The following is a 21,386-nucleotide window of genomic DNA, read 5'->3' on the forward strand; positions in this document are numbered from 1 at the left end:
GATAAACAATTCTAATCTACTTTGTTTGAGACATGTGTTACAAACTCCATAGAAAACAAATAGAGTAAACATTAAAAATTTAATTGATGAGACCATGCAAGGAGTTATGATCAAGTGATGAAAACTATAAAAATTTTTCAGGCAATTTCTCAGAAAAGTGAGAAATGAAAAAAGGAACATTTTAGTATGACATATTTGTTTTGAATAGTTTTACAAATATTGTCAGTAAACAAACAAAAGTTGAATTGAATTTAACTGATTTATTCTATATAGGATTTCTATATAGAGCAATTCTGCTTACGACAATTGTACCTACAAATTTTCTGTGGACAAACGAACAGCATCCATGAGAAAGAACTGGCTGATTACACCTTAAACTAGGTATTAAACTTAACTACACTATTGCTTTGTTTCTCTTCCTTCTCTCAGATTTTATGATAGATAAAAAAAATCAATGGTTACAATTACTTATGGCATTTGAAGAGACACTACTGAATCTGGGTGACAAATTTCTTCATACATTAATCCAGTAGCAGCGAGTTTGAAAGCTGCTGACTCTACTTGGCTTCAGGCCTGATGCTGGTCAGCTCAAGTCCTTCTTGGCTGTGGCAGACCCTCAGCCCATTTACCCTGTCTGCTTTGCACTTGGTTCTAATGAATGTTGTCTTCAGGGAATATATGTTTCAATCTTTGGAAGCTGAGTTACTTTTTCATGTTTTTTTTAAAAGAAAACAAACCTAGAGAAGACACATTGATTATAAAAAATATTTTTAATTGACCCACAATAATTGTACATATTTATGGGGTAAAGTGGTATGTCTTCCTTTTTTATTTTTTAAAAATTGTGTATTTTTTGGTACAGGGATACTTTACCACTAAGCTACATCACCATCCTTTTTAATCGAGACAAGGTTTCCCTACGTTACTGAGGCTGGCTTTGAACTTGCAATTCTCCTGCCTCGGTCTCCCAAGTTTCTTGCATTACAGGCACAGTGTGATGTTTCAATGTAGGTATACATTATTTAATGATGAAGTGAAGGTAGTCAGCATATCTGTCACCTCAAATATGGATCATTTCTTTGTGGTGAGAACATTTAGAATGTTCTCTCTAGTTCTTTTTAAATGTATAATACAATATTGCTAACTATAGTCACCTTGCTATGCAATGGAACACTAGAACTTACCTCCCTTAAGTGCTATTTTGTACCTGCTGACCATTCTCTTCTCTTCCCTTCTTTCATTCTGGTAGCCCCTAGTAAGTAAATGTAATATAAAATAGACCACATAAGACAGATGCCCTTACAAAATTAAAAGTTCTCCAGGATCCTTATATAGAGAATATTGATTTTCAAGAAGGTTGTAACATAGATGGAAGATATCTTTATTGTTACTAACTTCAACTAAAATTTGATATTTAATTTGTGGCTATGGGAAACAAATCATGGATAGTACCAGTACCAATGACTGTCTCACCAATAGCAGTAGTAGATGTTTTAATATCACATTACAGTACTGTGAATATCACAAAAAAATAGTTGTTATTTTTTCACTTCTTTAACATAATGGTAAGTGCTTCATCTTCAGTAGGTCTTGCTATGTAACTAAGTCACACTCCCAATTTTAAGAAATGGGATTATAAAAATATTTTGATAATTATTATTCATTTAACTGTTTTTTAGTTCATTCTTTCCTCATCAACATTAACCTGTAGCTGTTAAATGCAACTTCATTTTTTTTTGAAATTATATTGGATATGATGGAGAATGATCTAGATAAACAGATTCTAATACTAGAAGACAAGCTAGGACAGAAAACAAATACTCTAATCAGAACAAAACAGAGTTTTGAGAGGATGGATACCCTAAATATCCTGAGTTGGCTAGCATACAGTATCCACATGTACTGAAATATCACACTTATATGTCTTACAAATATTTATAATAACTAATTGTCAACTAAAAATTTAATAAAGAAAACAAAATATAACTGCAGAAGCTGATGGATACAAAGTTGTACCTTTCCTCTTTTAACATGTGTGAAACAGGTCTGTGGATTAATTAATATTTTTGAGAAGGAAATCTCACTTGTAGGATTACAGAGCCCCTGGAGAACTTTGATGAACAGTCATATCTTGGCCTCCCAGGTATCAGCATGTTTTACATTCTAAGGGCAGAGGTTGATTGTAATTGTTAAGATCATAGATATTTGGGAAAGAATTGACTTTTATTCCTGATTATACAGTTTTATGTGACCTGGACTTCAATTTCATGGTTAGCAAAGTTGGGGGAAAAAAGTGTTTCCCTTGAAAGTTGATTTTGAAGATTAAATGAGTTAATATGGGCAAAGAGACAGCACATTCTATGGAAAAATGAGTCAGTAAGTACAAATTGGTGCCAGAGTAGTTGTAGCACAGGTAAAGTAGAAATAAAGCAAGAGCAATAGTAGTGAGAATATTCCCTAGAACTAACCATATGATTTTCTTGTAAAGCAAAAAACTCCTGGGATTAATTAAACTAAAGCATTACATCTTAGCAGAATATTTTCTTTTTGACAAAAGAGACTTCGTGGTAAGGCTTCAGAGTTCTGCTTGGTAGCAGTGAAGACTCTGTGAAAGGTAAAGGACATGGGAAAATAATTTTTAAAAATATATAAAGCAGGGCATTGTGATCTCATGGTGATTATGTAAACTCTGCGTACTTTATATGGGATATGAATGTAGCCTGAAATGCAAAGGTCACCTTTTTATCTACTCATTTGGTCAAGTTTAATACTATTCTACATCCCAAACTATCAGATCAGATTGTTAAGGTACAGAAACAATTCCTTTTTTTTTTAAGAGAGAGTGAGTGAGAGAGAAAGAGAGAGAATTTTATGTCTATTTTTTTTTTTAGTTTTTGGTAGACACAACATCTTTGTTTGTATGCGGTGCTGAGGATCGAACCTGGGCCGCATGCATGCCAGGCGAGCGTGCTACGGCTTGAGCCACATCCTCAGCCCCAGAAACAATTCTTAAAAGGATAATTAAATCTGGCACTAAAAATTTACTTTAGTTGATATATTGTCCAAAATCCATGTTGCTCTTTGCAAAACTGATTTTTCCCATGCAGATATTTTCATTCTTTGAATAATGAATCAAATGGCAATAATTTGCCTGAAATAACATTAGATATTCAGTGAGTTGAAGGAAATCAAAAAAAGGCTAAAAGATTTTTTTAAAAATCTCTCCAATGTACTGTAATAGTTACTCACACGTATTATTATCAATTAGTTGTAGATCTCACATGGGGGTCATAGTGAGCATGAATGGAGGTGAGTATTTGAGGGTGAAAGATTAGAGAGCTCTTATCTTTAAGTCATTAGACTCCTGTGTCCAACTAAGACTCACTGTTTGCTACATTTAGGAGTTTTTCAGCATGTACACGTCTTCTAAGTAAGAAATGGAAACTAGCCTGTTGTTTAATCATTTGACCTTTTCTATGGTCATCTTAACAAAATCTATAACAGTCACCTCTCAGTATCCACAGGGGATTGGTTCCAGAGCCTCCGAGAATACCAAGATCCATGGATATTCAAGTCCCTCATATAAAATGGAGGAGTATTTGCATATATCTAAATTCATCCTCTCACATACCCTAAATCATCTCTAACAATGTACATGCTATGGAAGTCATTGTTATACCATATTGCTTAGGGAATAATGACCAAAAAAGTGTGCATACAGTTAGTATAGATACAATTTTATTTTAATGTTTTGACCCATGGTTGGTTTAATCCATAGATACAAACACATGACTAGGGAGACTATATTTCCATCTTGAATATGACAATGATTAGATAAAATTTCCAGGATCTCAATTTAGAGCCCTAAATTAGAAGGTAGAAAATTCCTATTCATATCCTAATTTTTTCTTAAAATATACATGCATGGAGGTAAGAAATATAACCTCTTACTCTTATTTCCATCTTCTGTAAAATGAATAGCTCAGATTAGATTTATTTTGAAGAAACCAACCCCACCAGCTCTAAAATATTCTGTAACACTAAGCAAGATAAAACAATGAACTAATTTAATTATGGCCTCTTAGCATAACTAACTTGCTCTATCAGGAGAGCTCTCCTGAAATACATTATTTTTCTCCACTTCTGGCTTGAATATATTATGTGTTCTATCATGACTACATAATGGATAGTCCTGAATGCCTTCAATTAAATATATTTAAATTCCCCAAAGCATGCAGTCATCTTGATTAAAATATCAACAGTTTATTACAGATGGAGTACTTCCAAAGGAGGGTAATATTCCTCAGATAGCAGGTGTCCCTGTATTTTATTCAAATGGCTAGCTGAAAAGATGCAAAGATCTTTTGTTTCTTGATGAGGCTAGATAGACTTTTAACTAAAAAAATAAACTGTCAAACACAAAGCAAATTTTAAAATTCCTCAAAAATTATTTTGGTATGCTCACATCTGCATGTTATTTGTCCTTATTTAACCCCATCAGAAATCAGGTAAGTAGAAAAATAAGTAAAATTCTGGGAGTAAGATTAAATATATTTCTAAACCAAGTTAACTTTTGTGCTGTGGAACCCTTCTTCTATTCCAAAATACTTGTTTTATTTTTATTTTAAATCTTCAGTGGCCTGAAAAGTAATGCATTTAAATTAAATGAGAAATGTAATACTGAATGTGGATGAGTTCAAACGTAGGTAAAAATAAAAACTTATCAAAAGTGAACATAGTTATATTAAAAATAAATTCTTCCTGAATCCAGAAAAGGCTGCTATCTACTTATTCCAGATAAACAACATTTAAACATCATCCACTGAGAGACAGAAACCAAACTGATTGTGTGGCATTTCAATCTTAACTTCAGAACACTTGAGTTAAAGTCCTAGCTCACACACTTACTTTTGAACTTAGACTTACTACTTAACCTTGATTAGCCTCACTTAGCTGACCCATAAAATGAAGATTAACCACTTCCCATTGACTCCCATTCATAAAGGATTTGGGTTGGCATAAGCAACTAGTGAGGAAAAACTAACCTGTTTAATTATCTGATGTCATAAAACCTTAACTGTATTTTAAAAATTTGTTCTTACTCTTGAAAACATTTCAAAGTACCGTATTATTTTCCCCATTTATAATTAAAGCATACATCAAAGGAAAGAAAAACAATATCAGTTTCTCCATACAAATATTACATTGTTTCAATTGCATCTCTTTAATAAAAAGTATCTGTCATTTGACTGACAGCAAGAAATACAGGAGGAAAAATATAAAATATGCAACCTGTAAAATAGTGCTGATTTTCACTAAATGTTCTCTAAAGAAATGGCTTTTTGGTTCTGAGGTTTTCCTGATTCACTCATTATTACTGGAATAGTATAAGTAGCATATCTCTCCATTCTAAGAATAATATTTATTTCATTTTTCTAGAGAATTACTGAAGGCACTACATATAAGTCTCAGTAAAATACAATCTCCATTTCATTGTTAGAGTGTGGACTTGGATATGGAGGTGAGGAAGTAAGCATGTGAGTTTTGTGTGCACACGCACCTAAATTCAAATTCCCACTCTGTCACTAACAGAGTGAGTCATCAGGTCCTTAGGTTATTTCTGGGAGATTCCATTAGTCCTTTATTAAAATGGGACTCACATTAACTCAGAGGGTTGTGCCAAGATTGAAATGAAACAATATGGGTCTGATGTTCAATAAATGGTATCTGCTACTATGTATAATTGCTGTGATCTGTAATCAAGACCACCCCATATTAATTATGCTACCATTAAATTGTTGTTCAATTGCTGCATGCCTTTATGTCTACTTGCATGCATATATTTAAGATTTTTGATTACAAATTCTTCAAATCAGACTCGAAGACCATGCATATAATACATCATAGCCATTCCATGACAGGCAACTCTTAACAAGGGCCTCTAGAAGGCACCACCTTGTTGCTTCATTGAGCAAAGACCTGAGAAGGAAGGCAAAAACTAAAACTTCAGTGGCCCTGCTCTCAAGATTTTGCAATTCATTTGTTTAAATAGAATGATTTACCAACCATTGAGCTGTAATCATTCCCAGAGCTATGGGGAATGCTTTGAAAATGAAAGATCATGGTAGTAGACAAAAGGTGGTCAAGGAAGATTTTGAAAGAGGCTAAATGTTCCAGACTGTGCTGGACTTGGTGTGGGGCTAACACAGAAAGGGACCATCTTGATAAGCAGGGAACATTGAGACAGAGGGAGCATACCCATAAACTGGAAATATGTTCAAAGATGAAGAGTAAAGCAGAATTCCTGCCCCTGTTGGATTTGTCCTATGGATAAGATACTTTCAAACTCAAGAGCAAGGTAAAATCCAATATGGGGTTCCACACAGAAAGAAGCCTCTGTAATGATGATTAAAAATAGGTATCATGTTACCAAAATAAAATGATTTTCCTAAAACTCATGGCTATAAATTCAGTGCATGTAATGGAAGATTTTTGTCCTTCACAATCCATGTGATTATATGAGTGTAAACATAACTGATTGATTGATTTTGCTGTGCTGAGGATAAAAACCTGGACCTCGTCCATGCTAGGCAACCATTCTGTCATGGAGCCACACCCCAGCTCCAAAATATGCATATACGTTGAAAATAAGCATATGTTCTTTTATGTGTGTTGAAAAACATAGTTGAATTTTCACAGAAATCAGTCAGAGGAAACATAGGAGTTCTACGTGCCTTGATATTAATATCTCAAAATGGCTTAATTTCTATATTTTATACTAATATAAAGTTTGTTCCTAAATTGTAAGACTGTTGAAAAGCAAATATGAAGGAAGCAAATGATAGAATCAAACTCCACAGAGCACTACCAAATCCCCCCCACACACAGTGCATGCCACGTAACCAAGTATCACATTTAGAAGAAAGCTGATGAAATTCTCCTGCGAGAATGTGAAGTTTTATGTTTTAGTAAGTTTCCATATTGAAGCCATAAGAATAAGTTGCTGTGATTATTTGCTGTGTGTGTCTTACTTGGCTGGCTTTTCTGCATAGCTCTAGAAGAGTCCTAGGTTATAAAGTCAGTTCAGGTTTCAATAAAACATGAACTATGCACCTGTGAGCTATTCAGATACATGAACAGACATGATTCTTTGGCATTTGGGTCAGGCCACTGCCATCAGTGTTGGGGCACTTCACCTTAATCTCATGTGTGACAAAATAGCAGTGGCCACTACAGTATGTTTTAAAATAAGGTTTGTTGCAATTCCAACTAGATTCTTGAAATAAATGCATAGACCCATATACCTGGATTTTGTTGCTGTTTTAACTTGTTTAAAGAGTAAAGGTATTTGAACCAGGTCTCATTAATATTAATATTGACTGTTATTTTGTTCCCCGAACACGGTCACTTTGTTATACTAAATTAAAGCTCTGACGGAAACATCCAATTAATCCTCAGTAAGAAAATGCATTAGTGTGTCACAGTTAATAAGCAGTTCAATGTAATCATACCTTGATTATTCTGAGCCATTCAGCCTTTGCACAGTGTGCTTAGAACCAGAATGGCTATTATTAGTTCCCTTAATGATTACTCATGGAGGAGAAAAAAAAACGTTTAGTTGCTCTCCTATCAGATAGACAAATAATCTTTTTTTTTTTTTTTTGGAAAAAAAATATAGGGAAGGAAACTTAATAGAAAGAAAGGTTAATTATTAGCACAAAGGGAATCTCTTGGATTCACAAGGCATGATGATGAACTCAAAGCTGGTTCCCATGCCCCAGTCTACCAAACCTCAGAGCATCTGGGCCACAGGAGTAGCTTTTGGAGATGAAAGGATGCTTATTCCCTCCCTCGGGCTATGTGCTGCCTTCAGGAACCTCACCAAACTCAGAGGCTTCTCCAGTTGAGATCCTACCTTAATGAGAACCTGAATGGACCCCGTGGCTTTTGCAGATATGAAATACCAGAAGCTCATGGTGCAGGCACTGCTGGATTCTTGCCATACAGCACTCTTGAAGTGGGCTTTGTCACCCCGAAGTCCCACTGGAGTAGCCTCTAGATACATGAAGTGCCCTAGAAACAAGGATAGGATTCACATAGGATGGAAATAACAATGAGGGGATTATTTTAGTTTCTCCATCTTAGTTAGGGTTTTTAATTACATTTCATAAGATCTGAGCTGCCAATAGCATTTCCATTTGAAACAGAGAATAAATCTAATGGCCTTGTCCCTTGCTCACTGACAGGACAATTTCCAACTGTCTGTGCTTTTAGTGAAGTGCCTCACAGTATGCAGATTAACTGATCTGACAGGATATTTATGCCATCAGATCAACAAGACAGTTATAGAAATCGTTTAATGGACTCCTTCAGCTATCCAGTTATTATAAAACAGTGCCACAGTTCCCTGTGAAATCTAAATAAGGGAATATCATGCACTTTCAAATATTCAGTCACTTGATCAGTGTGTAAATAAAAAACTGAGAATTTTGATATGCAAAATGAGAGGAAAGGGATTAAATTTATTCTTGTGTATTAAACAAAATTTCATGTATGGAGAACTGAGTGTTTGAATGGGATTTACGTCTTCTATGCTCTGACTTGGTAAGCCTGGCTTAGTTGATTTTTTAAAACAGACCTATGGAATACCAATATTTAAACATCTTTTCACAATTTTGTGGCATCCCCTAGTTTGGGATTTGGCTCATGTTGTTTGCTCCTTGAGCAACAAGACTGAGATTTATTTCAAAAATAATCCGCACCCAACATTCTTAACATACGTGGCTTTGTAGTTACATTTTCACAGTCTCTCGACAGGTTGCAAAGACCTTTCTCCTTATATACATCATCTCACGTGATCTGCACAACCTTTGCTAGCTACACAGTGAAAAATTCATGAACTCCAAATGAAGACTCTGAGATTCTGAAAACTAAGTGACTTGCTGATGATCAAATGAGTGTTAGAATTCAGGGTTATTTTCGACAAGTGCCTGCCATTTAGGAGTGATATCTAATGATAGCCTAGCTTATCACCTAACTATCTATCAAAACAGCGATTGATATTAGATTTTGGCAATTCACTGTTGTGGGTAAAATTGTAACTCCCATCCCATTGCTAAGCCCTAACCCTTGTCCTCATAAAGAGAAATGGGATCTTTGCTGATGATGAAGTAAAGATGAGGCTATCAGGGTAGACCCTAATCTAATATGATTGCACGGTAATAACAAGGAGGAATTGGGGCAGAGGAAAACACATGCATCAAATGAAAACACAGAAGCAACCGTCATTTATAAGCAAGGAACATTTAAATCTGTCAGAGTCAAGGAGAGAGGTATGGAGGAAATGATTCTCCTTGAGAACCTTCAGAAGGAAACAACTCTGCCGACAGCTTGATCTTGGGCTTCCAGCTCTCAGCAATGTGAGACAATAAATGCCTCTCGTTTAAGACACCCAGTTTCATGGCCATTCCCTATTTCACAGTGGCCACAGGAAACAAAAGCACTGGCAAGTGTCACTGTGATTGTCTTGCTCTCAGGGAAGACAGGAGATGTACCCTGTAGATATGATCGGGGCAACCTTAACAACCTAATCACCTACCATTTTCATTTCCAAGTGTGTGGTCTTTGGGAGGTCGGAGACTTTGATGAGAGCCAATCCCCAAAACCCAATCAAAGTTTTCAGCCAGGGAGTTCTGCCAGCCACACCAGCCTCTTTCAAAAGTACAAGAGCCACCACATTCATTCTCATCAGTATTATCTCCACAATCATCGGCAAAATCACAGTTTTGCTCTGCTCTGTAGCATTTACCATTCCGACATTCCCGATAGCCATATGGGCAGTAACCTAAAAAGAGAAAAATGGAAAAAGAGTAATGGAATACTCCAGGCACATTCAAGTGAGGTACAAGACAAAGTAGTGTCATTATAATATATGAATATGGTGTTTTTAAGAATTCAAGGTACCTGACCCCGCTTCTCTCTCTCTTCTAATCTGCTCCAGAGTTTTGGCCTAAAGATTACTCACAAGGATCATTTACAAGTGAAAAAGTTTTTGAAGTATCACTTTATCGATCCAGGAAAATACCCCAAAACTCCCAAAGCTGCATTTAAAAATATTAATTATATCTGAAAGTCAAAGTTAAACCTTCCATTTTTTACCCTGAAACAAAATCTTTAAGGTGCTAAAGAGCTCATGCATTATGGGGAATTTGGAAGTACATTCTAGCATCCATTCACATCAATATTTCTCAGAAGCCAAACATATACAAGATACATCCTCAGAAGCAGCACCATGAATATATAGCTAATGCACGACTTCCAACAGATTTTTCTTTAAAATGCATATTTATTGGTCAGCTGTTTGGAATTTTAGAAGCAATTTCCCTGCAAAGCAATGCCAGCCATAGATACCTCTTAACAAAAATGTAACAGAAAGAATCATGCTTTTGAAGACTGAGTTTGAACTCTAATGCTGATATTTATTAGTTACATGACTTGGTTCATACTGGTACTTGATGAACTTTAGTTTCCTTGTCTAATAAGAGAGACAGAAGGAAAGAGAGAAGCAAAATCCTAGAGAAGTTGAGTTAACTAAAGAGACTACTATCTATGAGATCAGTGCCTAGAATGTTGACTGGACCATACATAGTGGGTGATAAATAAATGAATGAGTGAAATAAAGTGCTTTGAGTAAGAGCAGTTCAACACGAACTTTCAAGGTATTGTGATTATACTGTTCTAATATTACAATAGAACATAATCATGATGAAGAGCAACATTTCAGAAGGAAAGGTTCAGAAACTTTTCCAACTTGAGATTTTAGCTACACATTTGATCTCTGTAAGCACAGAATCAGAAATGTTCTTCCTGTTTTCCCCACCAGGAAGGGAGAGGAGCTGATAATACCACTCCTTGATTTACTTCTAAAGTGGTGACTCCCAGGACTAGAGGCAAGTTGCCTGGTGATTGACAGCTGGTGTGGTTCAGAGGTGGTAACATTTCAGGGGTTTATTTTAGGATGGTCTGGGAAGTTCTCTGGTAAAACCTCTGCTATAATTTGGATCTGAAATCTGCTCTAGAGGCCCATGCTTTGGAGGCTTGTTCCCAGGATTGTGCTATTGGAAGGTGGTGAAAACTTTCAGAGTCAGGATACAGTGGGAGGTCTTTATATCACAGAAGGCATGACTTTAATAGAGACAGTGGAACTTTGGTCCCTCCCTCCACCTCCCTTCTTCCCTTCCTCCCTTCCTCTCTTCCCTCCTCTTTCACATTGTGTACTTTTCCTACACCACTCCATTCTGCTATAAGATACTACCTCACCTTAGGCCTTAAAGCAAAGGGACCAATCAATCATGGACTGAAACCTCTAAAACTTTGAGACAAAATAAACCTTTCCTCTTTATAAGTTGATTATCTCAGGTATTTGTTGTAGTCGCAGAAAGCTGACTAACACAACCTCATACAGAAGTTCTTCTGTCCTGAATCAGCCTCAAATTTTCAACAACAGATGGCCAAGAGGAAAGAAGTAGAAGAGTAGTGGAGTTTCATATAGAAACTGCTGGAAAGAAAATGTGTTCTACTCCTTGAATTTCCTAGACTGCTTATTAATTGCATGATTAAATGGTCTTTCCTCTTGCAAATACTTTGAAAATAAGTTTCAACTCTGCATTCTCTAACAAAACTTTTTCTGTCTGGGTTAATTGCTAATATTATCCTTTTAGCAGTATGGGATTAAACTTTTTATTTAGATGCATGGTTCATTTTAGTAGATTGAAGGTAAGACAAAAAGACTTCTAATGCTTCAATTACACTCTTGACTTAGAATCCTAACATTAAAGCATTTTCAACCTACACAGAAATGGAAGTCATTTACATCAACTCTCTCATTTGTAAATGAGAAAACTCAGCATTTTATAAACTAAATGACTCCTGGATTTTTCCAAATTAGAACTGTGACTGAGAACCAGGTCTCTTATCCTCTGACTTAATATTCAAAGCCATTGATTTAATAAAAGGTGTAAAGGTGGGGTTGGCCACCAGTTGCATCATTTCTAAAGGAACTGTTGAGAACCTGAAAAACATTACTAGATCATTTAATTTTATACAAGTTGTCATTTTTATTGATTCTGTCAATTTCAATTTGTTTGAAGATACAAAACAAAACTGACTCTTATGATGCTTTTCTCTAAAGTGACTGAATTAAGCCACAACCAGTTCTTCCAAAATCAAAAAGAAAAAAATTTGGACATGTTTTTAAAAGAAATATATCACGAATTCTGACATAAGACACAAGTCAATACACCTAATATCTTAGGATAGTAAACAAGTTTTACACTTTAAGAGCAAAAATAGTTACATGAGTAAAACATATAATAATTTAAATACTACAGAAATCTAAATTTGAACATGTTCTCTACATTAATAAAAAATCACTTCTGTCATAAAATAACAAACAATAATAATTTGGGGTAGATGCCAAAGGAAATTATCAAATTATATTTTTACCTGCTTACAAATTATTTTTCATGACTTTGTTAAAGAGAGACAGAGAAAGAGAGAAAGAGAGAGAGAGAGAGAGAGAGAGAGAGAGAGAGAGAGAGAGAGACGCCAACTAAGAGTAGGGCATCTATCTTTAAGTGATTCTGTTATTAAAATTCTTATGAAATTGTGCAGTTTTGATTTTTTTAATTGCTTATGTTAGGCAGAGACCACTTTGTTATAATTTGTTCTCTTTTATAAACTGAAATTTCCTACCAATGCGTAAATTTATATCAATGTATATAAGTTTATAGATACATTGACATAAATTTATATATACATTGATATAAATTTATATAAATTTATATTTATATAATTTATACAATTATATAAACCGAAATGTATATCAATGTATATCGTAAAGTCATCTGAAACAACAGACTTAATCTAAACACTGATTCTTCCTTCCCAAACTTTAACATTCTTCATCATCTCTGGGAATGGCAACTTTGTATTTTGAGCAACTTAGAGAAAAAAAAATCTTGTAAGGAACATTGTGCAGAAATGAACCTTGTTTTTTTAATTAATTAATTACTTTTTGCTGTTTGACTTAACTGCTGACATACTCTAAGTTTTACCCTTTTTCTCCCCCTTTGTGCCTCAGGTATGGCAAATCAGATTAGAATTTCTAAGAGCTATCTACTTTAGAAGCAAGTTCAAACCCATTATCCCCCCACCTATAAGGAGAAACTTTCACCCCAGTCTACCCCACCATAAAACTCTTAGCCAGCTCCTCTCTTCTATCTCAGCTCAAGTTATTTTGGGTCATGTTTGATAATAATCTTACTCTCCCCTAAATTCCCATTTTAAAACATTTCAAGTCTTCTTGGAGTGTATATGATGTTATCAATTTCAACATCCAACCAAATTTTGGATGTGAGCTCAGTTCACATCTGTTGATGACCACAAAGCCCTAGAAAATAAAGTTATCATATGTAAACTTTTAAAATCTCACAAGTTACATGTAATCTTTAGCAAATTCTGTCGATTGTCAACCCTACCATTAGAATACATCTACTGCTATATTTTCGTCAAGGCCATTATTTTGTTTTGTATGATTCTATTACCCTGCTTTCCTAGCAGATCTCTGTGCCCTTAACCTCATGCTCTGTGGCCCATTAATTAATAAAGAAGCACATCTGCCTGATACCCTACAATGTTTACATAGGATCCCTCCTTATAAAGAACAAAGTCTTCTTGAAAAGATGGTCACTTTTGTGCTGAGGGGAAAAAAAAAAGTCCAAGATGAGCCTAGGGTGGGGGTGGGGGAGGAGTACCCAGGCCCAAAATTAAGAAAATGCAAAAAAAAAAATAGATTTAGGATAAAAAAAAATATTTGAAGAGCTGGCATCTGGGGGAGCTTACTAGCCAAAGAAAAGACAGAAAACCATACAAATAATGAGGTAACTTCTGTTTCCAGCTGTGAGGGAGTAAGATGGTATGAAATTATCCTCCAGGCAAAAGCAACTGAAACCTGGGGCAAAATACATTAAACAATTGTTTTCCAACAATGAACAACAGGAAGCACAGGACTGTGATCCCCTAGAGAAAGGACTCAAAACCAGAGCCTATCATCACCCCAGGCATTTGCTTAGAGGCACTTTCCAGATTGAAGATCTAAAAGAGAAAGCCAAGAATAAAACAGTTTTTAGCAAATAGAGGAGACAGAGACTGGGACAGCTTGAATTTACAAGGCAGGGTGGTAGAGAAAAAGGAGCTGTGTAGAGGAAGAAATCCAGAGATGTGCTCAAGCCTTTGACTGCATTCCAATTGCATGTGTGTAGGGCAGAGTTCCCAAATGAAGAAAAAAAATAATTTCCAAGAGAATAATAACTAGGAGCTGTGAGCTAAAATGTTTCTGGTGTTCACAGAAAGCCAGACCTCTTTGAGTTTCTTCCAGCCACCATGAATAGTCCTTGGTAAATACACAGGACGTTCAACAGTAACTCTAGAAATAATACATGCTAATAATGGGTCCAAGTAGCTCTAGAATGAAATATTCTTTAGATTATGGATTGGAAAACTGCAATGCCAAGGTCACATTCAGCCCAGCACTTGTTTAAGTTAATAGAATTTTATTAAGACCGAGTCATGCCCACAGCACAGGTTTGCATATTAGAGTATGGCTACTTTTTAGATTAGGCAGAGCTGAACAGTTGCAACCAAGATTATGCAGCCTGTAAGAAAACAAATCACTCTGGAACTTTATAGAAAAATATATTTCCTGATTTCTATTCTAAACCTACCTTGGGAAAAAAAAGTTAAAAACAAATTTCAAAAGGACAAAACAGAACTGCAAGCAAGTTAAATGCCTTCCAGTACAAATTTCATCATGTTTGAAAGAATGTACCAAACTGCAGGACTCAGCAATACAGAATTCAAAATCTGTAAAATATCAGGAAATATGATCTATAACCAGGAGAAAAAATATCTAATAGAAGCAAATGTAGATATGACAGGGATTCAGCGGGGTGGTGAGGTTGGGAGATGCTGGTCAAAAGATAAAATTTAAGTTAGAAGGAATAGATTCAGATCTATAGTACATTGTGATGATTGTAGTTAATACACTGTATGCTTGAAAATCATTAAGAATAGTATATTTCCAGTGTTCTCAAAACATGAAATGTATATGAAGTAATGCACATATTGACAGATTCAATTCAGCCATTCTACAATGTATACATATTTTAAATGACTGTAAATGATAGATATATAGATTTCTTTTCAGTTAAAATGAAGAAAAAAAGAATATAAATGTGATAGAGCTAAAAGAATTATCAAAAAAAACTTAATACAGCTATTATAAATAAGCTCAATGTATTAATTTACAATTCCACAAAATCTACAAAAAGCTCCTAGTACTAAGTGCAGCAAGTCTATATATCATCACCATACAACGATTAATTATTTATGAATGCTAGCAATAAACTAGAATCTGAAATTTAGAAAACAAAAAGGTTTTAAAATAGCGTACCAAAATATAAATTTCTAGGTATAGAATTCTAAGTATAGAACATAACAAAATGCATGCCAAGTCTTTATACACTGAAAACTAGAAAACATTTACAAATAAAAATAAAAACCCCCAAATAAGTAAAGATTCTATATCAGGTTTGTACATCATTCAAGTAATAATTGTTTCAAATTCAATTCTCCTTAAAGTTGTCTATCATTTTGATGTAATTCTAGTCAAATTTTAGGGTGCTTTTTTGGAAATTTGCAAAATGATTCTAAAATGTATATAGAAATTAAGAGCTCCTAAATCAGCTGAAGAGTTAACCAATTTACTTTACCTGATGTCAGGATATATTATAAAGCTACAATGATTAAGATGATATGATATTGATTAATGGAGAGACAGATCAGTGGATCAGTTTAATAGCGTATATCAACCCATTTTAAGTCAAGGAAGTACGCAGCAGCATTTTCACCAAAATACATAAATTGGCTCTAATTATAAGGAGAAATTAACAAACACAAATTGAAAGATATTCTACAAAATGAAAGCCTCATCCTTTCCAAAGATATCAAGGTTAAAAAAGAGAATGACTGAGCCATCATTTAAAATTAAAGAAATATAAAGGCACATAAGAACTAAATGTGGTTATCACTTGGTATCGATGGATATCCTAGATACCAAAATTTATGGATGCTCAGATCTCATATATAAAGTGTAGTATTTGCATATAATCTATGCACATTCTCTTTTATACTTTAAATCATCTATTGATTCCTTATGATACCCAAGATATTGCAAATGTCATATAAATAGTTGTTTATATTATTTATGAAATAACAATCTAGAAGGAATAGTCTATACCTCTTCAGTGCAGGTGCAACCATCATTAGCCTACCTAAATAGTATAAGTCACTAGCAACAAAACTTTTTTTCAAGTGCTAATTGATTCACAGTTGAATTTGAGGATGCAGAACACATGGTGGGCCAATAGTATGGTGTATCATCTTAGACAGGATCCTGAATGAGGTTAAAATAAAACAAAAAGAAATTACAACGATATTCCCTTGCCAGGCATAGTGGTACATACCTAAAGATCCCAGCAACTTGAAAGCCTGAGGCTGGAGGATTGAAAGTTCAAGCCCGGCCTCAGCAACTTACTGAGACCCTCTCTCAAAACACAATTTAAAAAAAAAAAAAGGGAGTTGGGGAGCATCTCTGGGTTTAATCCCAGTTAAAAAAAATAAAAATAAGAGATTCTCAGGACAATGGTAAAATGAAAATGGTGTATAAGATAATGATATAATAATATTTGATATTTTAATGCTATACTTCTTAATTTGATGAGTATTACATGTAAGTGAATGTCCTTCACCGTAGGAAACTGAATTATTTAGAATTAAAATGCATGATTATACCTCCACCTTACTCTGAAATAATTCAGAAAAAGTCAGATTTTGTACAAAACAAATGGACAAATGATAATTTGTGAATCTGTGTGAATTGTATGCATAAACTTTCTTATAGTTCTTCGAACTTTTCTGTGAATTTGAACTATTTCAATTTTTAAAAAGTTATTAAAAATGTAAAAAATTTAAAAAATAAGAATTATAATGCATTCCACTGTCATTCACTTTTAAAATATAAACTAAAATAAATAAATAAAAGAAGCAAAAGTAAAACCTCCAAAAACATCCCAACCTACTTAGAGTTGTTCTTAAAATGACCCACAGGTACTGTACAATCCTGACCCCATTTTCTTTCTTATTGCCTTTCATCCAAAGACATCCAAATGTATATTTGAATGAGCTGGGTTTATTACTTGTTGCAGCAATGGAAACACACACCTTGGGGAATTGTGGAACATTTCAGTTAAAGGATTTTAATACAACTTGCTACAGGAATGTAGCTTTGGTTAGGCTATTTCAAGATAAATCCAAGGAGATGGAGGTTTGCTCTGGATTAGGTATATGAGGAAGCAGGGACCATATTATAATTGCTTATCTTAATAAATTTTAGCTAAAAAGGGAAAAATCAGAACAGGCTAGAGTTGTATTAGTCAGAAGTACCTTTCACTCATGGATCAGGGTAGCGATTCTCTTGGTCTTGCTTTTAGCTGAGATAATGTTCATGTGTGGCCTATCTTTAAACATACTCACAAAATGATCTTGTTTTTATCTCGAGGCATTATGGTCTGAAGATATATTTGTTTGATGATGAGGTCCTGGGAAATTGTTCATTTTTCAACAGAACACAAAACACTAGCCATGCATGTCAGGCCAGTTTATAGCAACATCAAGGCTTCATTCATTGTACTAGTCCAGGTGCTGGATGTCAAAGGATGCTTTTCTTTTTCTCACTGTGCAATTTCATTTATGTGACAACAGAGTTAGATAGAATGGTATACTCTCTACATAATGAAATGAAACCAATTGATCATTCTTTCCTGGTTATTCTCTTGACATAGGTCAATCATGGGATTGAGAGATGTTGAAATGTTTTAAAAGTTTTCATATTTGTGACGTAAAATTTTCTTCATTTTCTTCTTCTTAGTAATTTGCAGCAAAAGTTTTAAAAATGAAGGTACTGTGGGTCCTACTTTAGTAATAGCAAGTAGTGTTAGAATGCTAACATGGAAAGAACTAATACTCAAAAAAGAAATTCCAAAAAATAGTGATGATAGTAGCCTTAAAGAACTGGAGGGTGAGGGTGGGGGGAGGCAGAAGGAAGAATTATGATTGTAATAAATAAATAAATAAAGGAAAACATGGATGTAAACCTCGGCCAGAAAAGAAAGCTTTGGGCCACAAAGGCAGCGTAAACTCTAATATGGTTCCCACCTGGCTTGCAATTGCAGTGGCCCAAGACTCTGGTTCATGCACAGTGGGTTTCTGTGTTTCTGTTTCCTGACAATGTTTACTGGCCCTAGGCTTAGCTCCCAACCAAAAACAAATTGAAAGTTCTTCCAAATAATGTTCCTATAACTTCTACCTTCTTCATCCCAAATAATATCAATTCAAATAATCAGAGTCCTTTCTAACATCTCCATCAACATGACAAAATTTACATGACCAAGTGACCACTGATAGTCATTTTAAAAGATCTTTTCAGAAGCAATGACTTATTCATTTTAAAAAGTATCCAATTTTAATTCCTAGCATTTAGGAAATCTTTATATCATATGTTAACATAAAATTGAATCTGATTCTACAGTGGAAGAGCATTGTAATTAAAAATCCAGAGATACCTGGAAAAACAAATGTTCCTTAATGATTCTAATTTGGAGAAACTTTCTGACACCTTGTTGTGAATGATTTGTTCTCACTAACTTTCTTAGTTTCCTATATTCACACAGGTAAGATAATGAGACTGGTCACTAAAAATCACCATTTTCTGAAATGTTAAACTATCTAGGAGAACATGAAGAAACTCCAGCAAAATTCCTTTTTTTCTGGCAATAAACATGAAACATAATAGTATCTCATAGTGTTTCTGTAAGCCTGATAGAGGCATTGAGTTTTCCAGGAGAACTGGTTTCACCTTCAGTATCACAAACAGAGCAGCTGCTGTGAAACAAGCTGGAGCTTGAAGTATGATCTGAGGATAAATCTTAAGATCTAAATCATTTTAGCAAAATTATATTTTCTGTTTTGTGGAATCAAATTTGTCAACATTTCCTTTTGTATGGTTTTCAGTAATCTAATATTAAGTAAAATTCTCCCTCTCTTTTTCTAGTTCTGTAGGGTTTCGCTTTTTTGTTGTTGTTTATTGTAAGCCTTGATGTGCCTGAAATTTCCTATGGCATTTGGAATGAAGAATGGTTAAGAGTTTTTGAGTGGAAATGAAAGATATAAAGGAGAGAATGATGTTTGTATTTATATACACAGAAAAAGAGGAACACACACTCTCTCTCCCTCTACACACACACACACACACACACACACACACACACACACACAGGTATACTTATTAAAAAGTCTCCGAAAAGATACACAAGACATTAATAATTTCTTTGGAAATAAGAACATATGCAGAGAAGAAGCCATAGAAATTGCGTGGGTATTAACTAGACATTTGTTTTTTGTAAAAAGTAATAAAGTGAAGTTAGAATGATGTTTTGCCAGGGGCTCATTCTAGGGCAAAGAAAAGGTGGAAGGAAGGCTGGATGATTTTCTGGACGTCATGGTTTGTGAGGAGTGGAAGACAGAACACCCCACTCTAAATGGCTGTGGAGGGAATAATGAAGTTAAGAAAGAATCTGCTTTAGTTGAGAAAAGGGGATTTAAGAAATGACATGCTATTTGAAAATGTCTAGGATCTATACTAAATTTAGAGTGGGATACCTGTATCAAAAGGTAGAGCAATGGAGCAGTCATGAGTAGTGATAAAAGAGAACTGAAGAGAACCTCAATAGTTATCCTCGTTACCTGTTTCTCCCCCTTATTCAGCCGTTCACCAACAACCTTCCTATTTTACTTCCTAAATATCTCTTAAATCATCCACTTCTCTTAAGGGACTTCAAGGGATAACCATCTCTCACCTTAACTAATAAAGAGCTTCCTAATTGGTTTTTCTGTGTCCATTCTTGCCCTCCTGCAATTCCTGTCCTTGGTCAACAGATTGATGGCTTTGAAATCCTAATTAGATCACCACCAAGCTTCAAAGTCTTTAATGGCTTCCTTCCTATCACAATTAGGGTAAAAATCAAATTCATTACCATGACATAGAATCAATTCAAAGTCTGTGGGTTACTCACATATCACAGTCTCTTAGCCTGGACTCCCCACCAGAGACAAAACTGGCCTTCTTGCAGCCCCTCCAACCCACAGACACTTTTCAATATTCTGAGACACCTGCCTCCAAGATTTTCTTTGAAATTCTTGCACACTTCAGCTCAGCTGCCACTTCTCTGAAGAAGCCTTGCTTGCTCTGATCCCTCTATTATCCACTTGATAGCACCAAGTACTTCTTCACAGGACTTTAATAAGATTAGTGCTATTCTTGTTTGCATGGCTATTTGCAGAATAACTGTCACTAGTCTGTAAGTCTGTGAGTGATAGAAACCAGCTTGTATTTAGAAAGTATTCACTGCATATTTGCTGGATGAACAACAAGAACAAAATGAATGAATGAACAAATGTATGAGCTGAATGAATCAAGGGAGAGGCTCTGGCCAGGAAGTACATAACGGCAGCTTGCAGTTGGTGGAATGAATGATACATCAGCACTTTGGTTGTTAGACAAGGATGACAGGGATTGGGGAAGCACTGGATTAAAGATACCAAGATGACGGCTCAACAGAGAAGCAATGACCTGTAACCTATCTACTATAGTAAAAATGACCAACATTGGTGGGGTGTGTGTGTGGGTTTTCTATTGTTTTCAACATTGACAGCAGCTATTCAGTTTCTTCAAAATATACTTTTCCAATAGTTTAAGCAAAGTTTTTCTTATTATGTCCATAAAATTCTACAGTCACAATCCCAATTTAATAATGTCTTCATATAATGATTCTATAATAGGGGAGGCAGATAAAATGAATTCTATGTAATCATACTGAGAAAATTACCTAATACAAAAGGGAAAATAAAGAATTTAAGCTAAATCTTATTAGTAGGAAAAAATAAAACCATAGTATTTATATGTATAAATGCCACTTCTGTTTGTATATTCTAAAATTAATTAGAATAAACTCTGCTTGAATTTATTTCAGTGCAGATATTTGTGCCTTTGTATACATAATTCATAGCAAGTGGTACAAAATTCCTATAACAGGATTAGAACATGGAATCCCTTTCCATAAAATGTTTATCATCTAACTAGGGAAAAACTGTTTTTCAATATTTGTGTGTGTGTGTGTGTGTGTGTGTGTGTGTGTATGTACACATACTTA

At 34.7% G+C, this 21,386-nt stretch overlaps 1 protein-coding gene across 1 annotated transcript in view; it reads right to left on the bottom strand.

Moving 5' to 3' along the window:
* The window catches only part of Malrd1 (MAM and LDL receptor class A domain containing 1), a 610,752-nt gene that overhangs the window by 268,367 nt on the left and 320,999 nt on the right, over positions 1 to 21,386 (bottom strand). The window contains exons 27-28 of the mRNA XM_078024684.1: positions 9,599 to 9,844; positions 7,916 to 8,073 (exon numbers count right to left, since the gene is read on the bottom strand). Of these exons, the coding sequence (XP_077880810.1) occupies positions 7,916 to 8,073; positions 9,599 to 9,844 (404 nt within the window). The remainder of the gene's footprint in view (positions 1 to 7,915; positions 8,074 to 9,598; positions 9,845 to 21,386) is intronic.

This window comes from Ictidomys tridecemlineatus, chromosome 10 (assembly GCF_052094955.1).
Source record: "Ictidomys tridecemlineatus isolate mIctTri1 chromosome 10, mIctTri1.hap1, whole genome shotgun sequence".
NCBI lineage: Eukaryota > Metazoa > Chordata > Mammalia > Rodentia > Sciuridae > Ictidomys > Ictidomys tridecemlineatus.